The 26,996-nt window shown below is 44.5% G+C and overlaps 1 protein-coding gene across 15 annotated transcripts in view; it reads left to right on the forward strand.

Annotated features, from left to right (window-relative positions):
* The window catches only part of LOC118362231 (MAP kinase-activating death domain protein-like), a 73,790-nt gene that overhangs the window by 22,501 nt on the left and 24,293 nt on the right, over positions 1-26,996 (forward strand). For 6 of the 15 annotated variants that reach the window (XR_008079307.1, XR_008079302.1, XR_008079321.1 and 3 more), the window contains exons 2-21: positions 349-566; positions 709-1,347; positions 4,187-4,490; positions 6,985-7,116; positions 7,550-7,663; positions 8,337-8,417; positions 11,063-11,119; positions 11,998-12,170; positions 13,486-13,721; positions 15,470-15,629; positions 15,874-15,909; positions 16,156-16,256; positions 16,597-16,817; positions 17,051-17,304; positions 17,564-17,703; positions 18,102-18,215; positions 23,174-23,288; positions 23,606-23,792; positions 23,901-24,051; positions 26,668-26,877. Coding sequence is in view for 4 of the 15 variants with exons in the window: in XM_052479310.1 (XP_052335270.1) it covers positions 508-566; positions 709-1,347; positions 4,187-4,490; positions 6,985-7,116; positions 7,550-7,663; positions 8,337-8,417; positions 11,063-11,119; positions 11,998-12,170; positions 13,486-13,721; positions 15,470-15,629; positions 15,874-15,909; positions 16,156-16,256; positions 16,597-16,817; positions 17,051-17,304; positions 17,564-17,703; positions 18,102-18,215; positions 23,174-23,288; positions 23,606-23,792; positions 23,901-24,051; positions 26,668-26,877 (3,484 nt within the window). In the remaining 11 variants the exon portion in view is untranslated. The remainder of the gene's footprint in view (positions 1-348; positions 567-708; positions 1,348-4,186; positions 4,491-6,984; positions 7,117-7,549; positions 7,664-8,336; positions 8,418-11,062; positions 11,120-11,997; positions 12,171-13,485; positions 13,722-15,469; positions 15,630-15,873; positions 15,910-16,155; positions 16,257-16,596; positions 16,818-17,050; positions 17,305-17,563; positions 17,704-18,101; positions 18,216-23,173; positions 23,289-23,605; positions 23,793-23,900; positions 24,052-26,667; positions 26,878-26,996) is intronic. The other 9 variants (XR_008079354.1, XM_052479321.1, XM_052479322.1 and 6 more) reach the window with 7 other exon arrangements.

Consider the following 26,996-nt stretch of genomic DNA (forward strand, 5'->3'; position numbering starts at 1 on the left):
ACATTTACAGTTACCCTTGCTACTTTAGCCTTGTTCACACTGCAGGCCTTAATGCTCTAAATTAGTTTTGCTTTTCAAATCCGTTTTGGAATGCTGACTGTTCAAACAGTAAGTTACAAGTGATCAAATTGCATTTGTGTGTATTCAGACCTCAGTCATTTGCTGACGTGGCTATGCTAGTTGTCATAGTAACGACGGGTGTGTGCGCAGTGTTGTAGGTTGATTGGTGGTGGTGCTTGTGCTTCCTATCACGCAGAAGTGATGTCGCAAGCTAAGGTAACTTTCAAAACGAGTCCTGAAAAAGCTGAAAACCATAACCGTAACATACTACATTTTCTTGTTTTGCAGGTTTCCCCATTTGCTTTTTCTCAGATGTCCACAATGAAAACTAAGTTCCTGCATGCTCCACCCACACCTAGCCCGTCCTCTTCGTGATTGAACAGCTGCTGACTGACCAGAGAGGTGCAAAATGTCTGTGTTGCCATGACTTAAAGACATCAATCAAAGATGGAGAAAAAGAAAATGTGCCCCCGTCTACTGGACTACCTGGTGGTGGTGGGAGCCAGGTGAGGACTTCATAGGGTTGGTTGGGAGATAACAGTCCAATCCTAAACTGATCCCTACTACCTCACATTATATCGTTAGGCCTTTGTTTTTTAAATTCAAGACTGTTTCTAATGCCCATTCTCCTTCCATCCTACCTTCCAGGCAGCCCAGCACTGACAGCGGGTCCCAGACCCCCCAGCTCCTCCGCCGTTACCCGCTGGAGGACCACCCAGACTTCCCTCTGTCCCCGGACGTGGTCTTCTTCTGTCAGCCTGAGGGATGCCAGAGCATCCGGCAGCGCCGGGTCAGCCTGCGAGACGACGCCTCCTTCGTCTTCGCACTCACTGACAAAGACTCTGGCATCACGCGCTATGGTATCTGCGTCAACTTCTACCGCTCCTTCCAGCGAGGGGGGCACCGCCGCGACAAGGCGGGTAGCGGTGGAACGGCGGCACAGACAGCGGAAGCGACCAGCGAGGGTTCGGATGGCAGCGGTGGCTGCCCCAATGCCTCCACGTTGCCGACGCCTGCCAGTGCCGACACAACAACCACACCTGTGCCAGGCACGGAGCCGGGACCACCCGGTGGCGAGCCAAATGCCGGCAGGTCCCCTCGGCACAAACGCAGCACTGCCAAGATGGTCAGTCGGAACCGCGACAGCACGCTGACCTCGCTGTGCATGATCAGCCACTACCCCTTCTTCTCCACCTTTAGGGAGTGCCTGTACATCCTCAAGAGAATGGTGGACTGCTGCAGCCACAGGTTGACCCAGCGCGCCGGCCCGCCCCGTGCAACTCAGAGGTGAGACCTATGCATAATGCCAGGCTTATCAAACGATGGAGCCCCCTGGTTTCCATTTCTTTCAGGAGATTTAGTTGAGTAAATTCACAACGTTGCTAAAACTATCCTGGAACTACACCGGCCAGAACACTTCCAACCGCAGTACTAACCCCACTCGTGATATTTTAATGGACAAGATGTAATTGCCCCACTCATTATAATTTAAAACAACACTGGTCTGAAATGCCGGCGGATTAAATTCTTGGAGGTGAAATGGACACTGGACAGTGAGAACCTTGTGGGTAGTGTCATCAGTGAGTCAGCAGGGCCTTATCCCCTATTGTGGGGTCTCCTAACAAATGCTGCAGGAAATGCGTGGTTCCCCTGCTCTCGGTAGACACACACACACCGGCACGGCCTATCATGCTGGTGTTCATGCAAGGCAATTGATGAAGATCCGTGTCATTCATCTTTACGCACACAGGGTATTGAGACATTCCCATTTATTATTTTTGCAATAATGTTTATTATTTAACGAGTTAACGAGTTCTATTATGTTTTCTTAGAGATATATTGAAAATAATGATTTGAATAATTTTAACTTATTACAGTAACTTATTTATTTGCTTCAATTGGAAGTTTTCCTCCCTCAAAAACCAATCCTCTCTCCTTTCCTCTATAACGATCAACACCACAATGGATCCATATATTGTCTGCCCAGACAATAGTAACAATTGTCCCTCTAGTAACAACAATAGTACCCTATCAGAAGCAGAGGGGTGTAAAGCACAGATAGAGCTGTAAAGATGCTTCTGCTTCGGGTTAATGAAGACCTCACTTACTGTCATGACATTTTCCCTGGTCTGTGTATAGCGCGGTGACAAAGATCGAGAGAGAGAGACCCAAGGATCGTGCTCAGGGATCTAAATTTAAACAATGAATTGGTAGCACTTGTGCTCCTAACTTTCAAAAAGTTAGGAGCACCACATATATCTTAAAGTAGCAGAAAAATAGATTCTATAAATTGATTTAGATATAGCCTGCATTGCGCCTATATGAATCCTACTTACTTTTAAAGCACAGCTCCTGAAAAATATATCACTTTTTCTTTCTTTCTGTGCAACCAAATGTTTGCATCTACTGGTAAAGTTACCAGGTTGTTAGTAGCGCCGCACGATAATATGGGCGAAAAAAATAATGTGTTTTTTCAAACGACTCTTGTAATTTGACTTGCGATATAGATCAAAACACTTGGGTGAACTGTTGGAATCATATAAATACTATTCAAAATTCTACGGTTGGTGTTGTTTGGCATGACAACAAACTAAAAAGCCAGCTAGGAGTTATGACGGGGTGGGAACCAACGTGTTGGTGAGTGTTTCCCAGGGGACCCTAATCACATTTAAATAGATGCTGCATTTGGACAAAGATTTTAGAATAGGCTGTCTCATTCAGAACATGGCGTTGCACAAACAACATGCTGATCTACACCACCACTGGTAACAACTTGTATGAAAGCTAATGTTTGCTTTGCCCAAGCTTGAGCTTTTAGCTAAATGGCATTTTAGCCAGCTAGTTAGCGATCAGCATTATTTTAGGCATATGCCAGCTTCCTTAGACTAACTTGGGTTTTGCAGAGAGCAAGATACACAAAGTAATAGTATAATAGGGAAGACCTATAGATTTATATTTAGAAACTGCCTGGAAAGCGCCATCGTTCTTGTTTTGGAAGAATATGTGGAGTGTATGAATTGACACCATGCTGAGAGAGAAAAAAACGGCTGTGGAGGAACCAAAGACCGTAACTCTGTGGAGGAACCAAAGACCGTAACTCTGTGGAGGAACTGTGTGCTCTCTGCTTGATTAACAGGGGCCGGGGCTTGGTGTGTGTGTGTGTGTGGTTCGGGAACTGGCAGGAAGCAGTCTTATTAGAGCAGTGTAGAGAAGTGTTGCGGTGAATTATTAAGACATTTATTTATTTGTGATTTTCTTTTAGTCGCACTGGTGCTCCCAAAATAAAAACCCCGGTCGTACAGCAAAATATTTAGTCGTATATATACGTCCAAATTGCTCACACTTTAGAGCCCTAGCCGTGCTGCCTTACATAACACTGTGAGGGTCTGCTGTGTTGCGGGCTGCTTTGGCACACACACACACACACACACACACACACACACACACACACACACACACACACACACACACACACACACACACACACACACACACACACATATACACAGGCGCACAGACAAACACGCACACACAGTCACACTTACACACTCCACACTACAGTCTATGACATACACACACACAGCGCTCGCCTGACAGATTGAGGGCTCTGACTGCCTTCAGGGAGCAGCTGCAGTGGGCGGCGGCCCAGGGCGAGCTCTGACGAGCTACTGATTAATCTCCCTCCCTAGCCAACAGACGCCAGGCAATCGCAAAGAGGGTTTTAATGCCGCCACGTTGTGTGTACAGGTGTGTACGTTCAGAGTGGAGGGCTGTCGACATATTGGCGGCTCGTATCTGCGTCTTGTTTGCTCAATACACAATGACAACGTACAGTAGAATGCAGAGGGAAGGGTGTTTTGTCTGTGTAAATGCATTTATAAGGCTTTGATGTAGCACTCGCTTAATATTAGAATAATGTATGTGTACAGGTGTTGCAGGAGCAGCAGTAAGGTTCGTTTGGGTTGATTATCTCGCAGGATATGCTTGCTTTTATCACCTGTTGAGAAGTATGATTTGTTGACTGTCTCCTGTCAGGGACACCATTTCCCTCTGCATGTCACAGAGGCCTCTACGTATGTGTATCTAAATTGTCAGTTTGTTGACTGACTTGTCATTCTGCCATCAGGGACACCATGTGGCGCGTGTTCACGGGGGCCCTGTTGGTGGAGGAGAAAGGCAGCCAGCTGCTGGCTGACCTGCGGGAGATCGAGTCCTGGGTCTACCGCCTCCTGCGCTCCCCGGTGCCCGTGGCGGGCCAACGGCGCGTAGATGTGGAGGTGCTGCCCCACGAGATGCAGCCGGCACTCACTTTCGCCCTGCCCGACAACTCTCGCTTCTCCATGGTGGACTTCCCCCTGCACCTGCCCCTGGAGTTGCTGGGTGTGGACGCCTGCCTCATGGTGCTCAGCTGCATCCTACTGGAGCACAAGGTTAGGGGAAAGTGTGGACGTTTTGAATGGAGTTTACCCTGAGAACTGAGTAGTTATTTAGGATGCAAAATTATTTGAAAATAAGTCAGTTGGTGCAGTCGGTGATCAGCGACTCAGGAGAATTTATGTTCTCAAACAACTCTGGTTTGACATTTCAGCCAACTTTAAAGGCAAGTCAAGACTGACTTATCTACAAACCACCTTGCATCATAAACAGCTACTCAATATTATTTGTAGATCACTCTCGAGCACAGCCTCTGCCTTAAATAAGGCTATTGCTCAGTCACAAATCAGCCCATTGCCTCCTAGGTGGGTCAGTGCAGTGAGTACTGTTGTGTGTGTGTGTCCCCGTCCTCAACAGCCAAACTCAGCAAAAAAAGAAACGTCCTCACTGTCAACTGCGTTTATTTTCAGCAAACTTAACATGTGTAAATATTTGTATGAACGTAACAAGATTCAACAACAGACAAACTGAACAAATTCCACAGACATGTGATTAACAGAAATGGAACAATGTTTGTCACCAAAGCCCCATATTACTACCCACCACTGCGACCAGTATGCTCTCGTTGGCTGGTCCTCGCTACATATTTGTTGCCAACCCCACTGGCTCCAGGTCATCTATAAGTCTTTGCTAGGTTAAGCTCCGCCTTATCTCAGCTCACTGGTCACCATAGCAACACCCACCCGTAGCACGTGCTCCAGCAGGTATATTTCACTGGTCATCCCCAAAGCCAACACCTCCTTTGACCGCCTTTCCTTCCTGTTCTCTGCTGCCAATGACTGGAACGAATTGCAAAAATCACTGAAGTTGGAGACTTATCTCCCTCACTAACTTTAAGCATCAGCTGTCAGAGCAGCTTACCGATCGCTGCAGCTGTACACAGCCCATCTGTAAATAGCCCATCCAACCAACTACCTACCTCATCCCCATATTTGTTTTTGTTTTTCTGCTCTTTTGCACACCAGTATTTCTACTTGCACATCCTCATCTGCACATCTATCACTCCAGTGTTAATTGCTAAATTGTAATTACTTTATCCCACGTGTCATTACTTTATCCCATGTGTAACTGTTGTTTTTGTCGCACTGCTTTGTTTTATCTTCGCCAGGTCACAGGCCAGTTGAGAACTAGTTCTCATTTACAACTATCTGGTTAAATAAAAGTGTTTTTTTTTATTTTTTTCATCTGTAAAGTAATGCAGCTTTTGAAGTTTGACTAAGGTCCATCACTAGGTGACAAGAACTGTCAATCAAATCTCGAGCTGGAGGCCTGCTGCCTGCCCACAAACTACTCTCTCCTAAAAAGTACTTTACCGTTTGTTAAATACCGTGACTTACCATGACATTTTAGTAGAAAGAAAACACTTTTCCATCTAGGAATCGACTCCAAAAATCCGGTTTCCTTGGAACGAAGGAGACTGATTAGTTTGCTTACTTTTGAGAATATAAACACTGGCTTCTTTCGTAGCTAGCTACCGAGGGACTGAGAGAGGCACAGTATAGGAAGGTCGGCTACGAGGCAGACTGTCAGAACGGTGCACTAGGCCTATCAGCAATCAAAGCTGTATCTCACTGGAAGGCTGTATTTTGCAATTTCTTGGCTTGTAATGTCTCGCAACTTCAGTAAAGCAGGGCCTATCATCAATGAATAGGCTAGGATATTCTACACGCAACAGACTGAAGACTGAACACACACTTGCATCATTAAGTGAAGAGAAATAGCAGGCGAGCCAGCTGCACTGTGATTTTAATTTTGTAGAAAAAATAAACTAAACTTTGTTTGTCCGTTCAGGTTTCTTTCTTAACGTTAAGGATCCCGATATCTTTTTAAAGTTGAAACCTTCTCACCCCTACTGTAGTTCCAACTCTTGATAATTGAATAAAAGGGCCGACTCAAACATTATGTTCACAATCTCACTAGATTATTAAAGACCAAGTCCCACTCTACACACAAACTGATTTTATATGTAGCAGGGGTATTCAACTCTTGCCCTACGAGGTCCCGGAACCTGCTGTTTTTTACTGTTCTGCGTGACGATTACAGTCACCACTGTAATCGTCACGCTCCCTTATTCCGTCCCCTTTGGGTCACTGTCTGAACACCCGCAGTGACTACGCTCGACCCCCCCTTCCCATTTACTGTAAGAACAATATGTCAGGTTAACCTTGAAGGACCTCCTTTCGCTGTTCAAGCTTAAACATGCCACTGTTTGTAGAGTGAAAACAGCAGATTGTGGTCTGTATGTTTACTGTTGAAACAACCACACAACTAGTCAATGCTACTTCTCTTATTGTGAAGGAGTAAAACTCTTTGGGAGAAAAATGAAGATACATTCAATGACTACCACCCGAGAAAGTCATTGAACTGATCTTGTATGGAATAAACAGCATGTGATCACCTATGGCCAACCAGTCTTCTGAAGTATTTGTTGTACATTGAGATGTTTAAATGCACATCAGATAGTTTTTTATTTTTATTTGTGTCTTCCAGGTGGTCCTCCAGTCGCGGGACTACAATGCCCTGACCATGAGTGTCATGGCGTTTGTAGCCATGATCTACCCCCTGGAGTACATGTTCCCTGTCATTCCCTTACTGCCCACCTGCATGGCCTCCGCTGAACAGGTACGCCAATCAAACCAATGACTGCAGCACTGATAGTTGTAGTATTATTCGGAGAACAAATAGAGGGCTTTTTAATAGCTGGAACCAGAGGTTGTGGATGGATTTTTTTTTTTTTTTAAAGGGATGCATTTCTAGGAATTCCCGCGCCGTAATTGATTGCCTTTTGAAAGTTTCACTATTTTTGTTATTTGATTCATTTTGCCAATTTTATCATCCATTGCTTTTTTTTGTCAGGGCATTTGTGATTGTAGATGTTGAAGAAGAGATTAGTCCCTGTATTATGTTTGAATCCATGCCTAGTGGAGTTCTAGCCCACTAGCTTTAGTCTATGGTGTGAGGCTCCTCCTATTGGAGCTATTCTTGCTTGTGTGCTGGTTTGATTTTTTTGTCTGATCGTGACGTCATACAATGTCCTTTCTCTCTCCTTTTGTAGCTTCTCCTCGCCCCCACCCCTTACATCATAGGTGTGCCTGCCAGCTTCTTCCTCTACAAATCCGATTTCAAAATGCCCGACGATGTGTGGCTCGTGGACCTGGACTGTAACAAGGTAAATGCCCCAAAATGGAGGTGCGCTTCAGCGTCCCTGCAAATGGTCTCTGCAGATCTTTGGTAGATCTTTTCTATTCTTTGGCAGATCTTTGCTATTCTTTGGCAGACTTATGCTGTTCCTTTGCAGATCTATGCTGTTCCTTCACAGATCTATGTCATTCCTTCGCAGATCTATGCTGTTCCTTCGCAGATCTATGCTGTTCCCTACTCCATTTGAGTTCCATACAGCATTATCTCTGATTGGGAGACAAGATTCTAGACACTTGCTTGAGATGTCTTTATTTTCACTGCTAAATCCCTTTTGGGGTTCAGTTCTCTCATTGTGACAGATATTGTGTTCGGCTAGATGTCGACTTGATGCAGGAGGGAAAAGCCCTGCTCTTGTCATCCTCATTTCAGACCTGTGCAGAAACTGACTTCAACATAAAAGTCCTCCCTCTCTGTGAGACAGAGAGAGCATCAGTGTTTTCAGTGCTAAAACACCCACCCACATCCCAGGCTGTCTTTCTAGGGGCAAATTCCTTCCCTTTCGTCTACTATTTAGTAGGTAATGGTGACCGATGTATGCTTTCATCATTTGAAGGGATATTTGTGTACTCTTGTACGTGTGTAGTGTACATCTCGTTTTTTGCTAACTTTTGACAGTTTGAGCATGCTTTGTTGCTCCACAGGTCAAAGCACCCACCAATGCAGAGCACCTACCCCTTCTTCCCGAGCCGGAATCCACAGAACTCAAGAAACACTTGAAACAGGTAAATATAGCCTGTCGCAACATACCCGATAGCACTATTTCCAGTGGTCGTTCATTAAGCATGTATGTTAGCACTGCCAACCGTTAACTTCTACCTCTTGTATTGCTTTATTACGTACAAAATAAACTGCGATATTGCCGCATGTGTTATATTAACTATTTGTTTTCACGTGATCACCTTCTCTTCTTTCAGCTTTAGATATGTTTCAAGAGAGGTTTGATGAATTGCGCCAGGCACATCGGTGTCCTTGTCCCTCTTACCGTGTTGTATGCACTAACTGTGCGTATAGTGTGGGAGCATTGTGGAGTTAAGCATTGTAATGTCCTAACGACAACAAGTATTTTTTTTGTTTTCTCGTTTTGTTTTCTTCTGTCTCCCTCTCTCTCTCTCTCTTTCCTTTGCATGCGCTAGCTCTCTAAGGTAAAAAAAAAAAAAGCAGCTACTAGGTCTTACTCCCTTGGACCTCAGTAACAGCTGTAGCAGTAGAACTGACCGAATCCTCTAAGCCCAGAACCTCAAATAACAATACGTTGATGAGAAGCTGGTTCTGATTCGCCATCCTCTCTTACGCGTGTTGTGAAATGCCAATCAAACATTCCACTCTGGTACCACGTCACAGCTTGGCATTGTAACTAAAACCACCTGGAATTATCCATACGTAGAATGTATGCACACATGACTGTAAGTCGCTTTGGATAAAAGCGTCCGCTAAATGGCATATATTATTAAATGGCATATATTATTATTATATTATTATTATATTATTATATTATTATTATCAGCGACCGTCTTAGTTACCCCCCACCCGCCATCTTGACGTCTAGCTATCATTAGCACATTTAGCCATTTAACTATTACTACCCAACATTGTCATCATCTAAGTTTGGAGTTTATTTGATTTGAAAGTGCATATTAAACACAAGATGCTTTATGAAGAGAAGTTACATGAAAAGAAAAACGAGCCATATGAACAAATGTCACATTTTAAACATTCTAAGGCACGATTCCTCATCGCCCTTTAAGAAATGCGTCTCAACTCGTCACCAAATGTTGTTCAGCGCTTGTTTTTTAACATCCAAACCCAGTAACCCCAATTTGAATCCCCAGTCATACCTCGTCATGTTGAAAATCCCTGCATATCATAGTTTGTTGATATGCTTTGAATCAGAACCAGTGTAGTTACTTGTGTGTGATAGACTTGGCCCTATCCCAGAGTGTGTGCGATTTGATTTAAGATAGACCTGTGTGTTGGCAGAGCCAAAAATCTGTTGTGTTAACAAGCCATTTGATTGAAACCATATGGGTAAAGGTGAGTTTTCATAGGTTCTATTGTTTTAAGGGTTAAAGCTGTCCTCGGCAGTCCTCAAAACAGTGACAAACAAGTGGTAGCCGGTAGGTCCTTGCAGTCCCACACAGAGAATGGGTTAGTGTACACTGAGTGTACAAAACATTAAGGTACACCTTCCTAATATTGAGTTGCACCCCCTTTTGCCCTCAGAACAGCCTCAATTCATCGGGGCATGGACTCTACAATGTATGAAGCGTTCCACAGGGATGCCAGGCCACTCCAATGCTTCCCACAGTTGTTAAGTTGGCTAGATGTCTTTTGGGTGGTGGACCATTCTTGAAAAGCCCAGCAGCGTTGCAGTTCTTGACACACTCAAACCTGTCTGCCTGGCACCTACTACCATACCACTTACCTTTTGTATCTTGCCATTTACTCTCTGAATAGCACACACAATCCATGTCTCAATTGTCTCACTGCTTAAAAATCCATCTTTAACCCGTTTCCTCCACTTCATCTACACTGATTTGATGTGGATTTAACAAGTGACATCAATAATGGATCATAGCTTTCACCTGGATTCACCTGGTCAGTATATGTCATGGAAAGAGGTGTTTTGTAATGTTTTGTACACCTAGTGTATGTCAGAAACTCACAGGTTAAGAGTTGGGGGGGGTGTATGGACAGTGTAAACAAAAAGCCAAAAGGTTTTTAATTTACAACAATTATTGTCAAGAGATCTGCTCCCTTCTGTGCCTCAGTATCACCTCTCCATCGTATCCACCCGCTATCCTCCCAGTTGGTATCCATCGATAGACTCTTTAGTCTTCAGTGGCTAACTTGCGTTGGGTGTGGTGTGGTGAATTACTGTTCCTTTTTGGGTGTTGTTTTGTCGCACTCATGTTTGTTTGTGTCTCTGTCATGGTTTGTTCTCTTGCACCTCTTCTCTCTCTCTCTCTACTTCTCTACAACATTCTCTCTCTCTCTTGTTCTCTGGCTATGTCCCAATTCTCTAAAACTGCCCCTTTCCTGTTCTCCCTTCTTTTGCAACCACTTAGCTGAAAGGGCTGTATGTGGAAGCAACAGGGAGGCATCTCCATCTGCCCACTAGCCCACTTATTGGCTAGTCAAGGTTCCGACGTCGCTTTCAAGCATCCCGTCCTTTCAGCTGTTTTAGTAGTCAGGATTGAGAGGAGATGAGGAAAGGAATCCATTTAAAGGGAATTGGACCACACAGCCTCATATCTTGACCTTTTTTTTTTGTCACACGTGGTTTCAATTCTGCTCAGCCTTTTCATGTGATCCTCTTCCTGCCATCTCTCTTGTCCCCCTCCTCCTCCTCTCCCCTTCCCTTCCCTAGTGTCTGGTTAGGTTGACCGTGATCACCCAAAAGCAGATCTTCTCCTCTGACAATAAGGTTGCTAATTTTTCCTTCTGCGGAATGTGCCCACGCTCCTTTGCACGGATATTCTTCCTAACCAAACTTAAATATGTTTTGTTGTTGCTTGTTATTGTTTCCTCCAAGTGTCGTACACTATTGTTGAGATGTTGTAACAGACTGGCGGCAAAGAGAGATATTTCGTAAGACCCACCACTGGCTGCTTAGTTTTGGCTTGAGCATGCCTGAATGTATGCACATCTATCTTGTCATCAGTGAGTGTTCTTGTAAGCAAACACAGTGGATATGCAGATTTCTGTTGTAACACATAGGTTGCGTCCAGGACTGAACCTGGCCATCAAACGATCCCACTGTGCTAACATCGTGCAAAACCCTGAATGAGTCTTGTAGCAGTCCCAGAGTGCTAGTGAATTCCCTCTGCTGTTTCTTCTTCCGCCCGACCTTTCCGAAGTGACGCTCCCATTTCAGGCATCTGCAAAAACATGCACTCTTCAGATTCATTCGCTGGGGAAACGGGCTTCCTCATTTTATCCCACACGCTCACCTGTCAGCTAATAACATAATCACATTGTGAGTCCTCCAAGCTTAGTCCTTGTGTTTTATTAATGATTTATTCTCAAATGAGAACTTACATCATACAAACAAAAACATAGTAAAGCAGCACAATACATAAACAAATAAATGATAAGTTGTAACTCAATTTTCTCAAATTACTTGCTTCCACCGTTTTGAACCTCAAACAGACATTTCCACACTGGTCCTAGTGAGACCATTCTGTTGCACTACCCTTCAGCTGATGCCTGAGGTGAGGGTGCCCCCTAGTGGGGCCGAGTGACCCCGTCATCTCTCCACGACAGTGTGTTGATTAAAACCTTCCTCACCTCTACCCGCTCCAGGCCCTGGCCAGCATGAGTCTCAACACCCAGCCCATTCTGAACCTGGAGAAGTTCCAGGAGGGCCAGGAGTTACCCCTGCTCCCCCCCGGCCAGAACAAGGCGTCGCCCTCCTCCACAGAGTTCAACCCCCTCATCTACGGCAACGACGTGGACTCTGTGGATGTGGCCACCAGGCAAGGCTTGACAAAGTTTCTCTGTCCCTTTTTAAGTAGATCTCATATTACCCATGCGAGGCAATTTGTGAGGTTGGTTCTATTTTAACTTTGACCCTAGCAGAATAATCCAGTCAGGACCGAGACACTCCTCCTCCATTTGGTTCCTGAATATTGTAGATAATAGATATGAAGGGCTATTTACATATGCACGATTTATGGATTGACCCCTGTTCCTACTTGAAGTTTCTGAAATCTGAAGTGTATATTTGTATTTGTATTTATTATGGATCCCAATTAGCTGCTGCCAAGGCAGCTAATGGGGGTCCAGCAAAATGAAGACCGATATACATCATTAAAAGCATTACAATACATTCATAACAGATTTCCCAACATTGTGTGCCCTCAGGCCTCTACTACCACATATCTATAACACAAAATCAGTGTGTATAGTGCGTATGCTATCGTGTGTTTGTATGCATATGTCTATGTTTGTTGATTCACAGTCCCCGCTGTTTCATACGGTGCATTTTTATGTTTTTTTAAATCAAATTTTACTGCTGGAGTTACTTGATATACTGCGTGAGTTACTTGATTTGGAATAGAGTTCCATGTAGTCATGGCTCTATGTAGTACTGGTCGTCTCCCATAGTCTGTTCTGGACTTTGGGACTGTGAAGAGACCTGGTGGCATGTCTTGTGGGGTATGCATGGGCTGTGAACAGACACTGGACAGAGGAAATCTGCCTAGAAGGCCAGCATCACGGAGTCGCCTCTTCACTGTTGACGTTGAGACTGGTGTTTTGCGGGTACTTTTTAATGATGCTGCCAGTTTGAGGACCTGTGAAGCGTCTGTACGCCTATTTAGATATTCCGTTTAAAAAACCTGCCGTTTCCAACTACAATAGTCATTTACGATATTAAAAATGTCTGCTGTATTTCTGATCAATTTGATGTTCATTTAATGGACAAAATTGTGCTCTTCTTTCAAAAACAAGGACATTTCTGTGACCCCAAACTTTTGAACAGTAGTGTGTATTTTGATTTGTTTAACACTTTTGTATTGCATATGTGTTATTTCAAAGTTTTTATGTCTTCATTATTATTCTACAATATAGTAAAAACCCGTAAATGTGTCGATCTAAAACCTATGGCCAGTAGTGTATGACTCAACAAAGTCATAATGTCATGTGAAACAATGTGTTTTAATTTGAACCTCGTATCAAAGACGCATGTCTCTCGCATGTGAACTTGATAAACAAGAAAGCTTTTTGAATTGAACTAAATATGACTCATTGAAGCGTTAACACACTCCCCTTTCCTTCTTTCTCCAACAGGGTTGCCATGGTGCGGTTCTTCAACTCCCCCAATGTGCTCCAGGGTTTCCAGATGCACACACGTACGCTGCGCCTCTTCCCCCGGCCCGTGGTGGCATTCCAGGCCACGTCCTTCCTGGCCTCTCGGCCCCGACGCTCCGGCTTCGCTGAGAAGCTGTCGCACACCCAGGCCGTGGAGTACTATGGCGAGTGGGCCCTCAACCCCACCAACCTGGCCTTTCAGAGGATCCACAACAGTAAGTCCCTTACCCTAGCCTACACACCTGCTGTACTGCATATACCATGCACTGACTGACAATTGGTGTATTTGTGTTTAGAGCTGACCCGAACCATACTGTGCTAGCTTGGATATTTATAGTGTGATGTAAAGTCTAGCCCTTTACACTCGTACCTGTACGAGTTGAAAATTGCAGATTTGTGCACTAATTGTCTAAATTGGAACGTAAGTGGCTGTACGGTAACATGCTATATATGAAGTTGGAGCTCTGGCTCTGCGCTTCACAGATGACGCGGATGCTACACTACAGGACTGTTTTGCTAGCACACACTGGAATATGTTCCGGGATTTATCAAATGGCATTGAGGAATACACTGCCTCAGTCAGACATCAATAAGTGCATCGATGACGTCGTCCTCACAGTGACTGTACGTACATATCCCAACCAGAAGCCATTGATTGCAGGCAACATCTGCATCGAGCTAAAGGCTAGAGCTGCTGCTTTCAAGGAGCGGGACAACAATCCGGACGCTTATAAGAAATCCCGCTATGCCCTCAGACGAACCATCAAACAAGCGAAGCGTCAACACAGGATTAAGATTGAATCCTACTACACCGGCTCTGACGCTTGTCGGATGTGGCAGGGCTTGAAAACTATTGCGGACTACAAAGGGAAACACAGACGCAAGCTGCCCAGTGACGCGAGCCTACCAGACGAGCAAAATGCCCTTTATGCTCGCTTCAAGGCAGAGCAACACTGAAGCGTGCACGAGAGCACCAGCTGTTCTGGATAACTGTGTGATAATGGTCTCGGTAGCCGATGTGAACAAAACCTTTAATCAGGTCAACATTCACAAAGCCGCTGGGCCAGACGGATTATCAGGGCGTGTACTCAAAGCATGCGCGGACCAACTGTCAAATGTCTTCACTGACATTTTTAAACCTCTCCCTGACAGTCTGTAATACCTACATGTTTCAAGCAGACCACCATAGTCCCTTTTCCCTGAGAAGCGAAGGTAACCTGCCTAATTGTTTACCGCCCCGTGGTACTCACGTAGGTAGCCATGAAATGCTTTGAAAGGCTGGTCATGGCTCACTTCAACAGCATCCTCCCGGACACCCTAGACCCAATCCAATTTGCATACCGCCCCAACAGAACCACAGATGACTCAATCGCACTCCACACTGCTCTTTCTCACCTGGACAAAAGGTACACCTATGTGAGAATGCTGTTCATCTACTACAGTTCAGCGTTCAACACCAATTATCTCCAAACTGTTCTCTTTCAATTGCTACCATTGTTATGTATATGCTCGAATGCTTCCCACAGTTGTTGGCTGGATGTTCTTTGGGTGGTGGACCTTTCTTGATACACACAGGAAACTATTGAGCATGGAAAAACCCAGCAGCATTGCAGTTCTTGACACAAACCGGTGTGCCTGGCACCTACTACCATACCCCGATCAAAAGCACTTAAATATTTTGTCTTGACCATTCACTCTCTGAATGGCACACATGTCTCGGTTGTCTCAAGGTTTAAAAATCCTTCTTTAATCTATATCCTTCCCGTCATCTACACTGACTTGTAGTGGATTTAATAGGTGCCATCAATAAGGGATCACAGCTTTCACCTGGATTCAACTGGTCAGTCTGTCATGGAAAGAGCAGTTGTTCCTAATGTTTTGTGCACTCAGGTATAGTTCAATGGGCGATACAGGCAGTTTGAAGGTTTCGTAGTGTTTCTGAGCGTACCTCTGTGTTCTGCAGACGTGTATGACCCATCTTTAATCGGAGACAAGGGCAAGTGGTACGCCCACCAGCTGCAGCCGGTGTTCTACCGCGTGTACGACGGCAGCTCCCGGCTGGCCGAGGCCATGAGCGGACCCCTAGAAGATGAGGCCAACGACTCGGACCCCACAGACGACAGGTAAAAAAAAAAAAAAAAACAAGACCTCCACGGTTGGAAGGTATAATGTCTTTTTTGATACTACTGTGATAATATAATTGGCAAAATGTTAAATTAAAGATGTTTTCAGTGCCAGGTACTGTCAATGTGGAAAACATGTTAGTGCACCATTTTAGCCTCATAACAAACTAGATCTGAAAAGAGGTCCTTTCCAGTGTTTGATCTGTGTACGTGTGCATCATTTGTGTGTTTGTGTGTGTGCAAGTGCGGCCGACGGCGACAGTGCAGAAGAAGCAGCATGGTAGGCTATAGAATGTTGATAGACAACACATTAGCCACTAGATGGCGAACTCTAAACATTAACAAGTAGATTTGCCAGGCTCAATAGTTAGCTTGCTGGTCTTGCTAGAAATGATGTATGAGTTGAGGTTAATTTTAGTCTGAGAAAGGGTTAGTTAGCGTTTTTCAGTTAGCCTTCTGTAGACATGTAAAGGTGTCACCAGGATGGGGTCCGGGGTAATGCTACTCTGTTTTGTCTCCGTGGCAGTGACAGCGAGGCTGGCTACGATGACTCCAGTTCTTCCTACTCGTCACTTGGAGACTTGGTGAGCGAAATGATCAAATGTGACATCCAAGGGGACACGCCAAGTAAGTATCTGTGCCATTTCACCAAGGCTGCATTTACCCAGGAAACCCAATTCTATTATTTTGCCCAATTATTGGCAAAAGACCAATAAAGTGAAAAAAAGATCAGATTTGGGCTGCCTGTGTAATTGCAGCCCAAGAACCACCCAGCTTACACATACTTATTGTTATGACAAAAAAAACGGTAAATTCCACTGATTATAATAACCGACAATTGTTTTCATCTTGAAAAATGGCAACGTAAAATGACCAATTCCTTTCAGAAACCATCACGAGCTAAACATTTTGTTTTGTGACCCTTTTGCCATCAACACTAACTAATATCTGTCTTTTGGTGTCGTAGACCTGGATCCCCCTACCCACGCTGCACTGGGAGACGCCAGCGAAGTGGAGTTCCAGGACTTCCAGGAGTTCAAGGGAGGAGACGGTCCCCTCCCCCAAGAGAAGGCACTGCCCGAGGGGGGCGACGGAGCTCCTGAACCTCCTGATGGACAAGCCCTCCGCTCGAGCTCCAGCACAACCGCCAGCTCCAGCCCTAGCACAATCATCCAGGGAGTCAACAATGTCAGTGAACCCCTCAATTTACACCTGTATAAAATGATGCAGTCAACACAATATGTGTTTTTAGCAACTGACATTTTTGGCAACTTATGTTTCTATTTGAGAGCAAGAGAACCTAATGGCTATAATTAAATCTTTGCTTGAGTTTTTTCTTCATCTTCCTTCTCATAAAGTGGCAATCTCGTGTATTGAATATCAACCATTAGTGTCCATTGATTGATGTTCATTGTGTCCAGGAGCAGGCAGAACCAGTGGAAATGGAGGCATTGGCCAGTGCAGCTCTACAGAACCCTGTCCCGGGATTGGGCGCTCCGCCCTTCTCCAGACCTCCCCCAGACGCTGCCCCGGTGGGACCAGCCAATAAGAAGGGAGAGTACGACAACCCCTACTTTGAGCCTCAGTATGGCTTCCCCGCTGAGGAGGACCCTGAGGCAGAAGACCAAGAGGAGACGTACACGCCCCGGTTCAACCAGAACCTCAATGGCAACAAGTACGTTACAACACACCTACGCCATAACGATGTACACACAAACAAGCATCATAAGCCACACATTCTGAAAACATAGTTTAAAAAAAAAAAAAATAAACTGTGAAGTATACATCTCTTAAACACACTCACTCAATTAAGTCTCCGCTTCTGAATTCTGCGTCTGTGATATGCCTCTGGTGTAGCAGTCGAAAAACTAAGCTAACAGAGCGTGACAGACCTCTAACAGACCCAGACCTCCAACACTTGTTCTGCTCCACAGAGCCCAACGCCCCCTGAGGCCCAGCAGCCTAAAGCTGCCCGGAGAGTCGGACGGAGAGGGCGACTCCCGCAACAGTTCTCCAAACTCCACCATCTCCAACAACAGCAGCGATGGCTTTGGGGGCCTCATGTCCTTTGCCAGTGAGTCTCCTTAACCAGGGTCAATTTCAGGTGTATGATAGTCACAGATCTGAAAGGGCTGGATAGGTGACGGTTAGACTTTGTCCTCCAAAGCGGAGCTTTTTTGCCCTTCTGCTCGTCTCTCCTGTCCTATGGGATCTTTGGACACTGAAGGGGGAATGGGTAAGGGTTACCCAGCGGGCAATACTGGTTGCTGGTCTTCTCAACCAGGAAGACAACCAGAAATGTATAGTTTACAGCCAGAAATTGGCAATATTTGCCAGCTAGGTTGGGATTGAAATGGAACTTGACGATGGGCTGCAAATCATCACGGGTAATACTATAGGATGGTGAAACATATGGTTAAATGTTGGTTGCTTTGATAGACTTCATCAGCGACGCGCTCTCTTTCACTGCAGGTAATCTGTACAAGAACCACGGTTCCAGCTTTAGCCTCTCCAACCTGTCTGTACCCAACAAGGGGGGGCTGAGGGAGAAGGCCGCTGGGGCTGGGCCCTTCCCCAATCTCAAAGGTACAGTACTAATGCAGCCCTTTGCCCTGTTTTGTCCTCCTTTCACGTTATCGTCACTCCTCCTTCATCTCTCTTTCTATCTCTGACTTTTATCCATCTCATCTCCTTCTCCATTTCACTCTCTGTGGCTGTATTCCCCTCCTATCTGTTTTCTGTACAGTTTTTGTGCCCTACAGACGATTGCGGTCAGGTTTGTCAGTTGAAGGCAGTAGAGGCAGGCTGTCTACTAAAAACAATGCCCTTTCAAAGTGTAAAGGTTTTTGTTTCGTCATGGGCATTAAAAATAACATTTGGAGTGCTTTATACACCGTATCGTGTCTGCTATTTATCTTGATAAGACACATTGAGCATAAGCTACAGTAAACGTAATCATTTAAAGTAACTGTCCAGTGTTTCCGGATTTCTTAGAAATTTGACCAATAATTAATTACAATATGAGTGAAATAGTTTTAATAATAAAAAAAAAAAAACATTTTATTAAGTATGTTTAAAAGCAGCTTTTCTTTGTTTGAATTATGTGGGCATACCCCAACAACAGAATGGTGTCGGAGTATACAAGTAATTAAAACCAGACCGCTGATTGGCCAGCTCAATGAGCCAACATGATGTCATGTTCTATGAGGAAATAACAGGCATTTTTTTAAACTGACTTTGAGGTGGGGGGGTTTTCCCCTCCAATTTATGCTTTGGCCACAAATACAAGTATGGGATGAGTTAACAACATGATTTGGGTACGGGTTAACAGAATATTACTTTTCAAAGTAAGATTTTCACTGGACAGTTAGGCCTATTTTAACCTGGTGTGGAGAAGGAAGGAGAGAAGATGACATAACAATGTGTAACTCTGACTGACATGTTGAACTTCTTGAACATCATCATATTTCTTCCTCAGAGGCTGTTGCTTTGTTTGCACTAAGTAAAGTTAGTATTGACAGTATGTCAAGTAAGCATTCAGTGCTCATGCCGAGATGTCTGGCATGCCAGTTTAGGCTACACAGTATTAGCATTTATGCAACTTCATCATGTAAATGTTTATTTTATTTCCTTTTGCCTTTTCCCCTCTAATTATTTTACTTTACAAAAATATAGAATATTTTCATTTTGACATAGAGGAGGAAATTGAGGAAGGTTTGTAGAAATCTTTATTTTTTTTTTTATTTTTTTTTTTTGAATGAATAGACTTTCATTCTAAATTTGTATTTGTCTATCTGTGGACTGTCATGTTTATGTAAGTTAGGCAATAGGTGGATATTGAGGACCCCGTTTTCAATGTTCCCAATCCCACATGGTTGCCTGATTTGTTATGGGAACATTTGTGAGAGAACATAAGAAATGCATGTGTGGCCTCCCGGGTGGCGCAGTGGTTAAGGGCGCTGTATTGCAGCGCCAGCTGTGCCATCGGAGTCCCTGGGTTCGCGGCCGGTTACGACAGAGCCTGGGCGCGAACCCAGGGACTCCGATGGCAGGGAGGTCCGTGGGGCGACGCACAATTGGCCTAGCGTCGTCCGGGTTAGGGAGGGCTTGGTCGGTTCGGATGTCTTTGTCTCATCGCGCACCAGCGACTCCTGTGGCCGGCCGGGCGCAGTGCGCGCTAACCAAGGTTGCCAGGTGCACGGTGTTTCCTCTGGCGCATTGGTGCGGGTGGCTTCCCGGTTGGATGCGCGCTGTGTTTAAGAAGCAGTGCGGCTGGTTGGGTTGTGTATCGGAGGACGCATGACTTTCAACCTTCGTCTCTCCCGAGCCCGTACGGGAGTTGTAGCGATGAGACAAGATAGTAGCTACTACAACAATTGGATACCACGAAATTGGGGAGAAAAAGGGGTAAAAAAAAAAAAAAATTAAATGCATGTGTTAAACTCAATAACCCCACGCTGTGTGAGACAGCTGCCATAGCAACAACATTTGTTTCTTTTTTCCTTTTGATGGTGATTTTGTGTTGTCTTGACTGTTCAGATGACAGCCCGGCTAGTACCCCGGGTAGCCCGGGTCCAGACAGTCCGGGTATGTTATTGTCTAGTGTGGTAGTTTGTTTTGCCCTATAACTAGCTCCATCTTTGACCCTTATTTGATCCCACCTGAGTCCATATTACTCAGGTTGCATACTAGGAGATATACCTGTATTTTCATTCATGTATATCCATATCCTTCCCTCTGTTTCCTTGTTTCCTTCCTATTCCTATTCCTCTCTGTTTGGTGGGAGTCTGATGCGCTATGATGCACACATTTCTAGACGACAGATCTCTTAATTTGCGTACATATTTTATGTGGCATTTTCACATTTAGTGTTTTTTTATCTTGGTTTCCCAGCAGGGTTGGGCTCAAGTCCGTTTTCAATTCCACTCAATGTTTGAGGATGAATTGACATTCAGTTCCTGAATGTCAAATGACCCATTGCTTTCGATGAGGATTTTTCATTTCATCGATTGAAGTACAATTGATTACCCAGGTGGACTCGAATTGAAATTAAACTGACACCTGATCTCCTTGCTCTGTGCAGTCTGTTACCTTGCTTGTTCGGTGGCTCTCCATCGTTCTTGTGTTTTCTCCGTCTGAGGACTCTGTGGTCCGAGAGCCCACAAACTCGCTCTCTTCTGGACGTAGACACTTACAATTGGCAAATGCTTTCTCCCACCCCTAGATGGTCTGAAAAGATATAGTGTTCCTAACAATCACCACATGTAGGCTTGGTCATGAAATGTAATGGCTATAACCTTTTGAGATTAAGTCCCAACATTTCTTTGTAAGAAATGTCCTTCCCCCTTCCTTGGTCTCCCTCGTTCTTTCTTTTTCTCCTCTTTATTTTCGGCACTCTTTGTGCGCTCTGTCGATGTGTTGCTGTGCATGTGTGTTGTGGGTTGTTGGGTTGTTCAGACTGGTTCGGTCTGGGCCGGTGTCCCTCTCTGTCCCTCTTTCCACTTCTCTGCACTAATTCTGGGTTTTGTGTCCAGTATTTGGACTAAATTCTCTAATGGAGATAATTACAGAGGCCGGTCCGGTGAGTGGAGAAGGTGGGTTCCGCCCTTTAAAACTGCGTGGGCTGCATGCTTCTCCTAGCCAGTCAACTACATCTCCCAGCATCCTCCTCGCTCACCCTCTCACTCCTCTGTCACCTGACATGCACCATCGAGAGATCATTCATCGTCATACATCGAGTCGGTCCTGTTGTCTTTCACCATCCATAGTGACTGTTCCCCCAATCACTAACCTTTGCCGAGTCACTCCACCCATCCACACGTCTTTGCGTTAGTTTGGGTTGGGCCCTCAACGATCTTAGCTTGTTAGAAGCTGTGCATCCCATATTGACAATTGTGAAGATGATGCCATTCATTATTTAATTTTTTGTGCCAATCTAAGTCTCTGCATTCCACAGTATTGTATGGGACCTGACAAGATGTTGATTCGAGTTGGTCAACATCAGCTTTCCCATTATTCTCCAAGCCAAGCAAGAAGCTATATTTTCTTGTTTGGCCACCTCTTTGGTCTCACACATACACACCTAGACCTCCCATCACCTTGCCAGTGGAGGCAGGCCGTAGCCAATCAAAACTGCTACCCTGTAGGTAAGGCATGACATCATTCTTCCAGTGCTGGCAGTTAGTTTTAAACACTGTTTCATTGCTAATTGAATTAAGGAGTGCGGTCTCGCAGCACCAAGAGTGCTGTTCTGTCTTACTTCCTAAACTCATAGTCACCGGTTTTGATTGGAGTTGTCATTGGATACTTAGCTGGCTTTGCGGTTACTGAGCATCTGTACCAGTACCACAGTGATCAAATGGAATGGAATTGTTTGAGGTGCTTTGATGCATGTTGTACGACTTATGGACGATGCTTCGGAAAATGTGGGGCAAAATGGCTTCGTTGTCAGGTGAGGTCTTTGGTAACATGCGGTGATAGAGCCTACAATCATGCCTATGTAATGCCATGGTAAAATTGGATATACCGGTAACAGCCGTTGTCTGTTTATGACAAGGTCCCAATGCATATTTGGTGGATGTATTTATTTGTGTCCTCACATTCAAGACATTACCTTTAGCTTAAATGTTCAAAGTGTCAAACAGGCTACCCACGGGGCAAAAACTGGTTGAATCAACGTTGTTTCCACGTCATAAAAATAAGTGATGCTGAATCACCGTGGAAAACTGATTGGATTTGCAAAAAGTAATCAACGTAAGGGATTTTTTTTTTTTTTTTTTTTTTTGGTGTTTATTCTCTTTAGTTGACAACTCAACCAAATGTAAATCAAAAATAGACGTTGAACTGAGGTCTGTCCAGTGGGTAAGCTATGTAGGCGCAACAATATTATAATCAGTTTGATAATAATATTGTTCACAGGCCAAATCTCTGCAGGGGATCCACCATACTGTTGTATGCCATGGCACTGTGTGTTCATGCGTCTGTCAAACTGTACAAGGTGACTAACAGTATGAACACTACAGTGTGGAGCGTTCCGTTAGCCGTGTGTGTGTGTGATTGTCGACCCATCTGTATTTTTGTGTTATTTTTCTGCATGACACACAACTTGTCTTGTTGCCATGCAGATCCCGCTCCAATCTGATCTCGCCTCTGTTCTCTGCCAATGTGTGATGCCCAAACGCAGCGCCATATTGACTCCTTCTGTGTGGCGTCCCAGTTGATCTGTCCCTCACCTTTTAGTGTCTGAATATGAAACCTGTAGCTCAGCTAGTCATTAGTTAGTGTCCCCGCCACTGAAAATGTATGTGTGTGTGTGAGGGTGTCCTTTCATGTATGCAGGATGTGTCCCATCTTTGTCTGTTAGTCTTTGATGTGGTTTTCTAATTAGTACATTGTAGACTGTGATTTAGGGGCTTTGTAGTGAAGTTTATAAGCTCCTCCTGTATCAAGTCGGCTAGTATTTCTGTTTGTATGTCCCCGACTTGTCGTTGGTTATGGTTTTGTGTTTTCCATGGTATTTATTATGTTCTATATGACTCCTACAGGAGGCGCCCGCGGTCCCCCCAGGGCGCTTGTTGACCAGAAGTCGTCGGTCATTAAGCACAGTCCCACGGTCAAGAGAGAGTCCCCTTCGCCCCAGGGTCGTGCCAACAACACCAGGTAACAGACCTCTATGAGACTGTATTACCAGGACTTTGCTGTCATGGCATTCTTTGACAACTCACGCTGACCGCCATATTTGAATTAGTTTACCACCTTCATGGCATAATGTCTTCATGGTATCCTGTTGGCCATCAAAAAACAATAGCTGGTTGTCATAAACTTTCTTGCCAATATAATGTCAAATGACAGACCTGGATAGGTGATATATCAATCCTCTTTAGGAGAAGGGTTGTCTAACTTAAGAGCCAGTGGTGGCGTATGCAAAAAAGGGGAGTGTGATCTGAGTGACTGAACCAGAGCTGGGTCTGTCCCAGTGAGAACCAGCAGTTCCTGAAGGAGGTGGTGCAGAGCGTGCTGGAGGGCCAAGGCGTGGGCTGGCTCAACATGAAGAAGGTACGCCGCCTGCTGGAGAACGAGCAGCTGCGCGTCTTCGTGCTGAGCAAGCTGAACCGTGCCGTCCAGTCCGAGGAGGATGTCAGGCAGGAGGTCATCCGTGATGTGGTGAGTGTAGAAAGGAATTGGGCAAGAGAGGGGGAGAGAAGATTGATTTTGAATTAAAGCTGAATAACACCTTTGAATGAAACTGTGCGTGTGTGTTCTACTCTTCAGGAGATTGGCAGGAAGGTTTACAAGGGTATGTTAGACATACTGAAGTGCACCGTTTCTAGTCTGGAACACTCGTACACCAATGCCGGGCTTGGAGGCATGGCCAGCGTCTTCGTTCTGCTGGAAATCGCACGCACCCACTACCAAACCAAAGGTAACGTTCAGAAAACCTATAGTCAACTGAAAGTGTCAACATTTTCTCTCAAAGTACACATTTAATCAGCATGTCATGCCCCCTCCTAAACGATGACTTAACTATTTCCTCTGGAAAAAATGAAAGTTACTGATGCTTTATTCTTGTTTGAAACCAAAGAAGTGCTTAACAGCGTTTCATACACTCCACTTAAAGGCAACTTTAGTATTGGATAGGAAAAGGAGTGCAATCTGGATCATTTCTGGTTCCAGCCTTTTTTTGTCTTTTTTTTCTATTATCAACTCATCTGAAAAGTAAGCAATATGTTTTTACAGCAGTGAGTTCAGGTTTAATCTCTGAGTCAGTACCGCCAAAGCATGCCTAATTTTTAGGTGACCTTTGCAGTTTAATTAAGCATTCACTGAGCGAATTACAACTTGGGATGTGACAAATTATATTTTTTTTTTTTTTAAACATTTAATAAAAATTCAACTCAAATTCACAATGCAGCTTTGCTACTGCCAGCAACAGGTTGGGTCTCGGTTTTCCCTTTTAGATGGGTAAGCATTGCACATCTACTGCCATTACTGTACCTCAATTCCACCTTGCAAAGTTTACATTTCCTTCCTCACGTAACTTATTAAAATATTGCATTACAGGACTTCGCTGCTTGCCTTTCTCTGCCATTTTTCCAACTGTTAACGAGCATCGACTCCAAAATAATGACTTACTGTTAACGCCAGGGAGTGGGCATCGACGTAGAATGTATGCAAAATAATTGATTATTCGACTCCTTGCATGTCGACTCCCATTTCTAAGTGCTAAGATTGGATTCTGCTAGGAATCACTCCTAAAATTTGGATTTTCTTTTGGAACGCAAGAAATGTATTAGTTGCCGTACTTACGAGAATACACTCACATATTTCATAGCTAGCTAGCAAGGGACAGAGGGAGGGGAGGGGCACAGAATAGGCATGTCGGTCGTCACCAGGCAGGCAGACAGAACCGTGCGCTAGGCCTACCTATCGGCAATCAAAAGCTGCATCTCGCAATTTCTTGGCCTACAATGTCTCGCAACTTCAGTAAAGCAGGGCCTATCATCAATGAATAAACTAGAATATTCTACACGCAACAGACCGGAGACTGAACACATGTAATCATTAGTCTAAATAGTTGCAAAACATTTTGCATCTTCTTAGGGATCAAATCCCGTTAACGGGATCAATTTGACAACATCCGGTGACATAGCAGAGCGCCAAATTCGAATTAAATTATTAGAAATATTTTACTTTCATACAATTTACTTTCAAGTGCAATACACCAAATTAAAGCTTTATTTCTTGTTAATCCAGCCACCGTGTCAGATTTCAAAAAGGCTTTACAGCGAAAGCAAACCATGCTATTATCTGAGGACAGCACCCCATCAAACAAACAAATGACAATCATATTTCAACCCGCCAGGCGTGACACAAAACTCAGAAATAACGATATAATTCATGCCTTACCTTTTGAAGAGCTTCTTCTGTTGGCACTCCAATATGTCCCATAAACATCACAAATGGTCCTTTTGTTCGATAAATTCCATCGTTATATCTCCAAAATGTTCATTTATTTGGAGCGTTTGATTCAGAAAAACACCGGTTCCTACTCGCACGACATTATCTAATAAATTACCTATAAACTTTGTCCAAACATTTCAAACAACTTTCCTAATCCAACTTTAGGTATTTTTTAACGTAAATAATCGATACAATTTAAGACTGGATAAACTGCGTTCAATAGCGAATAAAATGAAAGTGGAGCGAGGTTCAGGTCGCGCGCCCAACCACAACAGTACACTTGGCTGTCCACCCAGATAGGAAATGGCTACTTCTTCATTACTCAAAGGAAAAACATCAACCAATTTCTAAAGAAAATACTGCCCCCTAGCCTAGAGATTTTAAACAAGTTTCTATTGGACAAATGCAAGTAGCTCCCTACCTTTTTTGTTCCGTTTAAGAAACGTTTTGCAGTATGGGGATAATGAATATACGCCACAGGCATCCAGAAAAAAATGTGTGCATAGACTGGTTGGTTGTTTAGCAACAACGGCGACGCATGCGCAACTATGGGGCAAAACAGACTGGGTTGGCTTAGATTGTTAACATGTAAACTATATTTCGTCTCCAATGTTTATTGAAAACAAACACATTTGCACAATGAGCACTTTTTGTCTCTCAAATACATCTTTACAGTTGTTGATTAGCTAGCTTGTGAATTATTGCCATATTAGCATTGACATGAAATCAGTCAAATTACCTCAGAACAAGACCTGGTATCAAGAACAAGATGAAACTAGCTGAAATGTGTCACTTACGATTCCCCACATGGCAGTTTCTTGTCAGTGTTGGTAGCCATCTGGCCATCCAGAATCACAACTCACAGACTTCTGCCCAGCTTATGTATGCACATCATTTTCTAAATGTTAAAGATCCCAATTTCGTTTTAGCGCTTGAACGTTCACACCCCTACAAAACAACAGTCTATTCTAACCTTCAAACCTCCTACTGCAGCTCTACACTGTTTCTTTATTCTCTCGCTACTATCTCTTTCCCTTCTTCGCTGTTCTTCTCCCTTTTCCCCCCTTGGTGGCCCCAGTAGACCCAGAGAAGCACAAGAGGAGCCCCAGTGACTCTGCAAGCAGCCCGGGCAGCAAGGACAGCCCGTCTGCCCGCATGGAGGGCACCAGGCCCCCGGTGCTCCTCCTCGTTCCCCGTCTCCAACTGCCGCACCCCACCTCGGGGAGAAAAGACACCCACCACTTTGACACCCGGAGTCTGAACGAGGAGAATTTTATTGCCTCCATTGGTGTGTAGCCCACCCCATCCCCCCTTGCATGCGCTCTGAGAGCACCCCTTGCCCCCCCTGCTCACCAGTCTAAACCCTACCCTACCCCTTGACCCACCTCTCTCCAACCAGGCAACATG

This window comes from Oncorhynchus keta, chromosome 2 (genome assembly GCF_023373465.1).
Source record: "Oncorhynchus keta strain PuntledgeMale-10-30-2019 chromosome 2, Oket_V2, whole genome shotgun sequence".
NCBI lineage: Eukaryota > Metazoa > Chordata > Actinopteri > Salmoniformes > Salmonidae > Oncorhynchus > Oncorhynchus keta.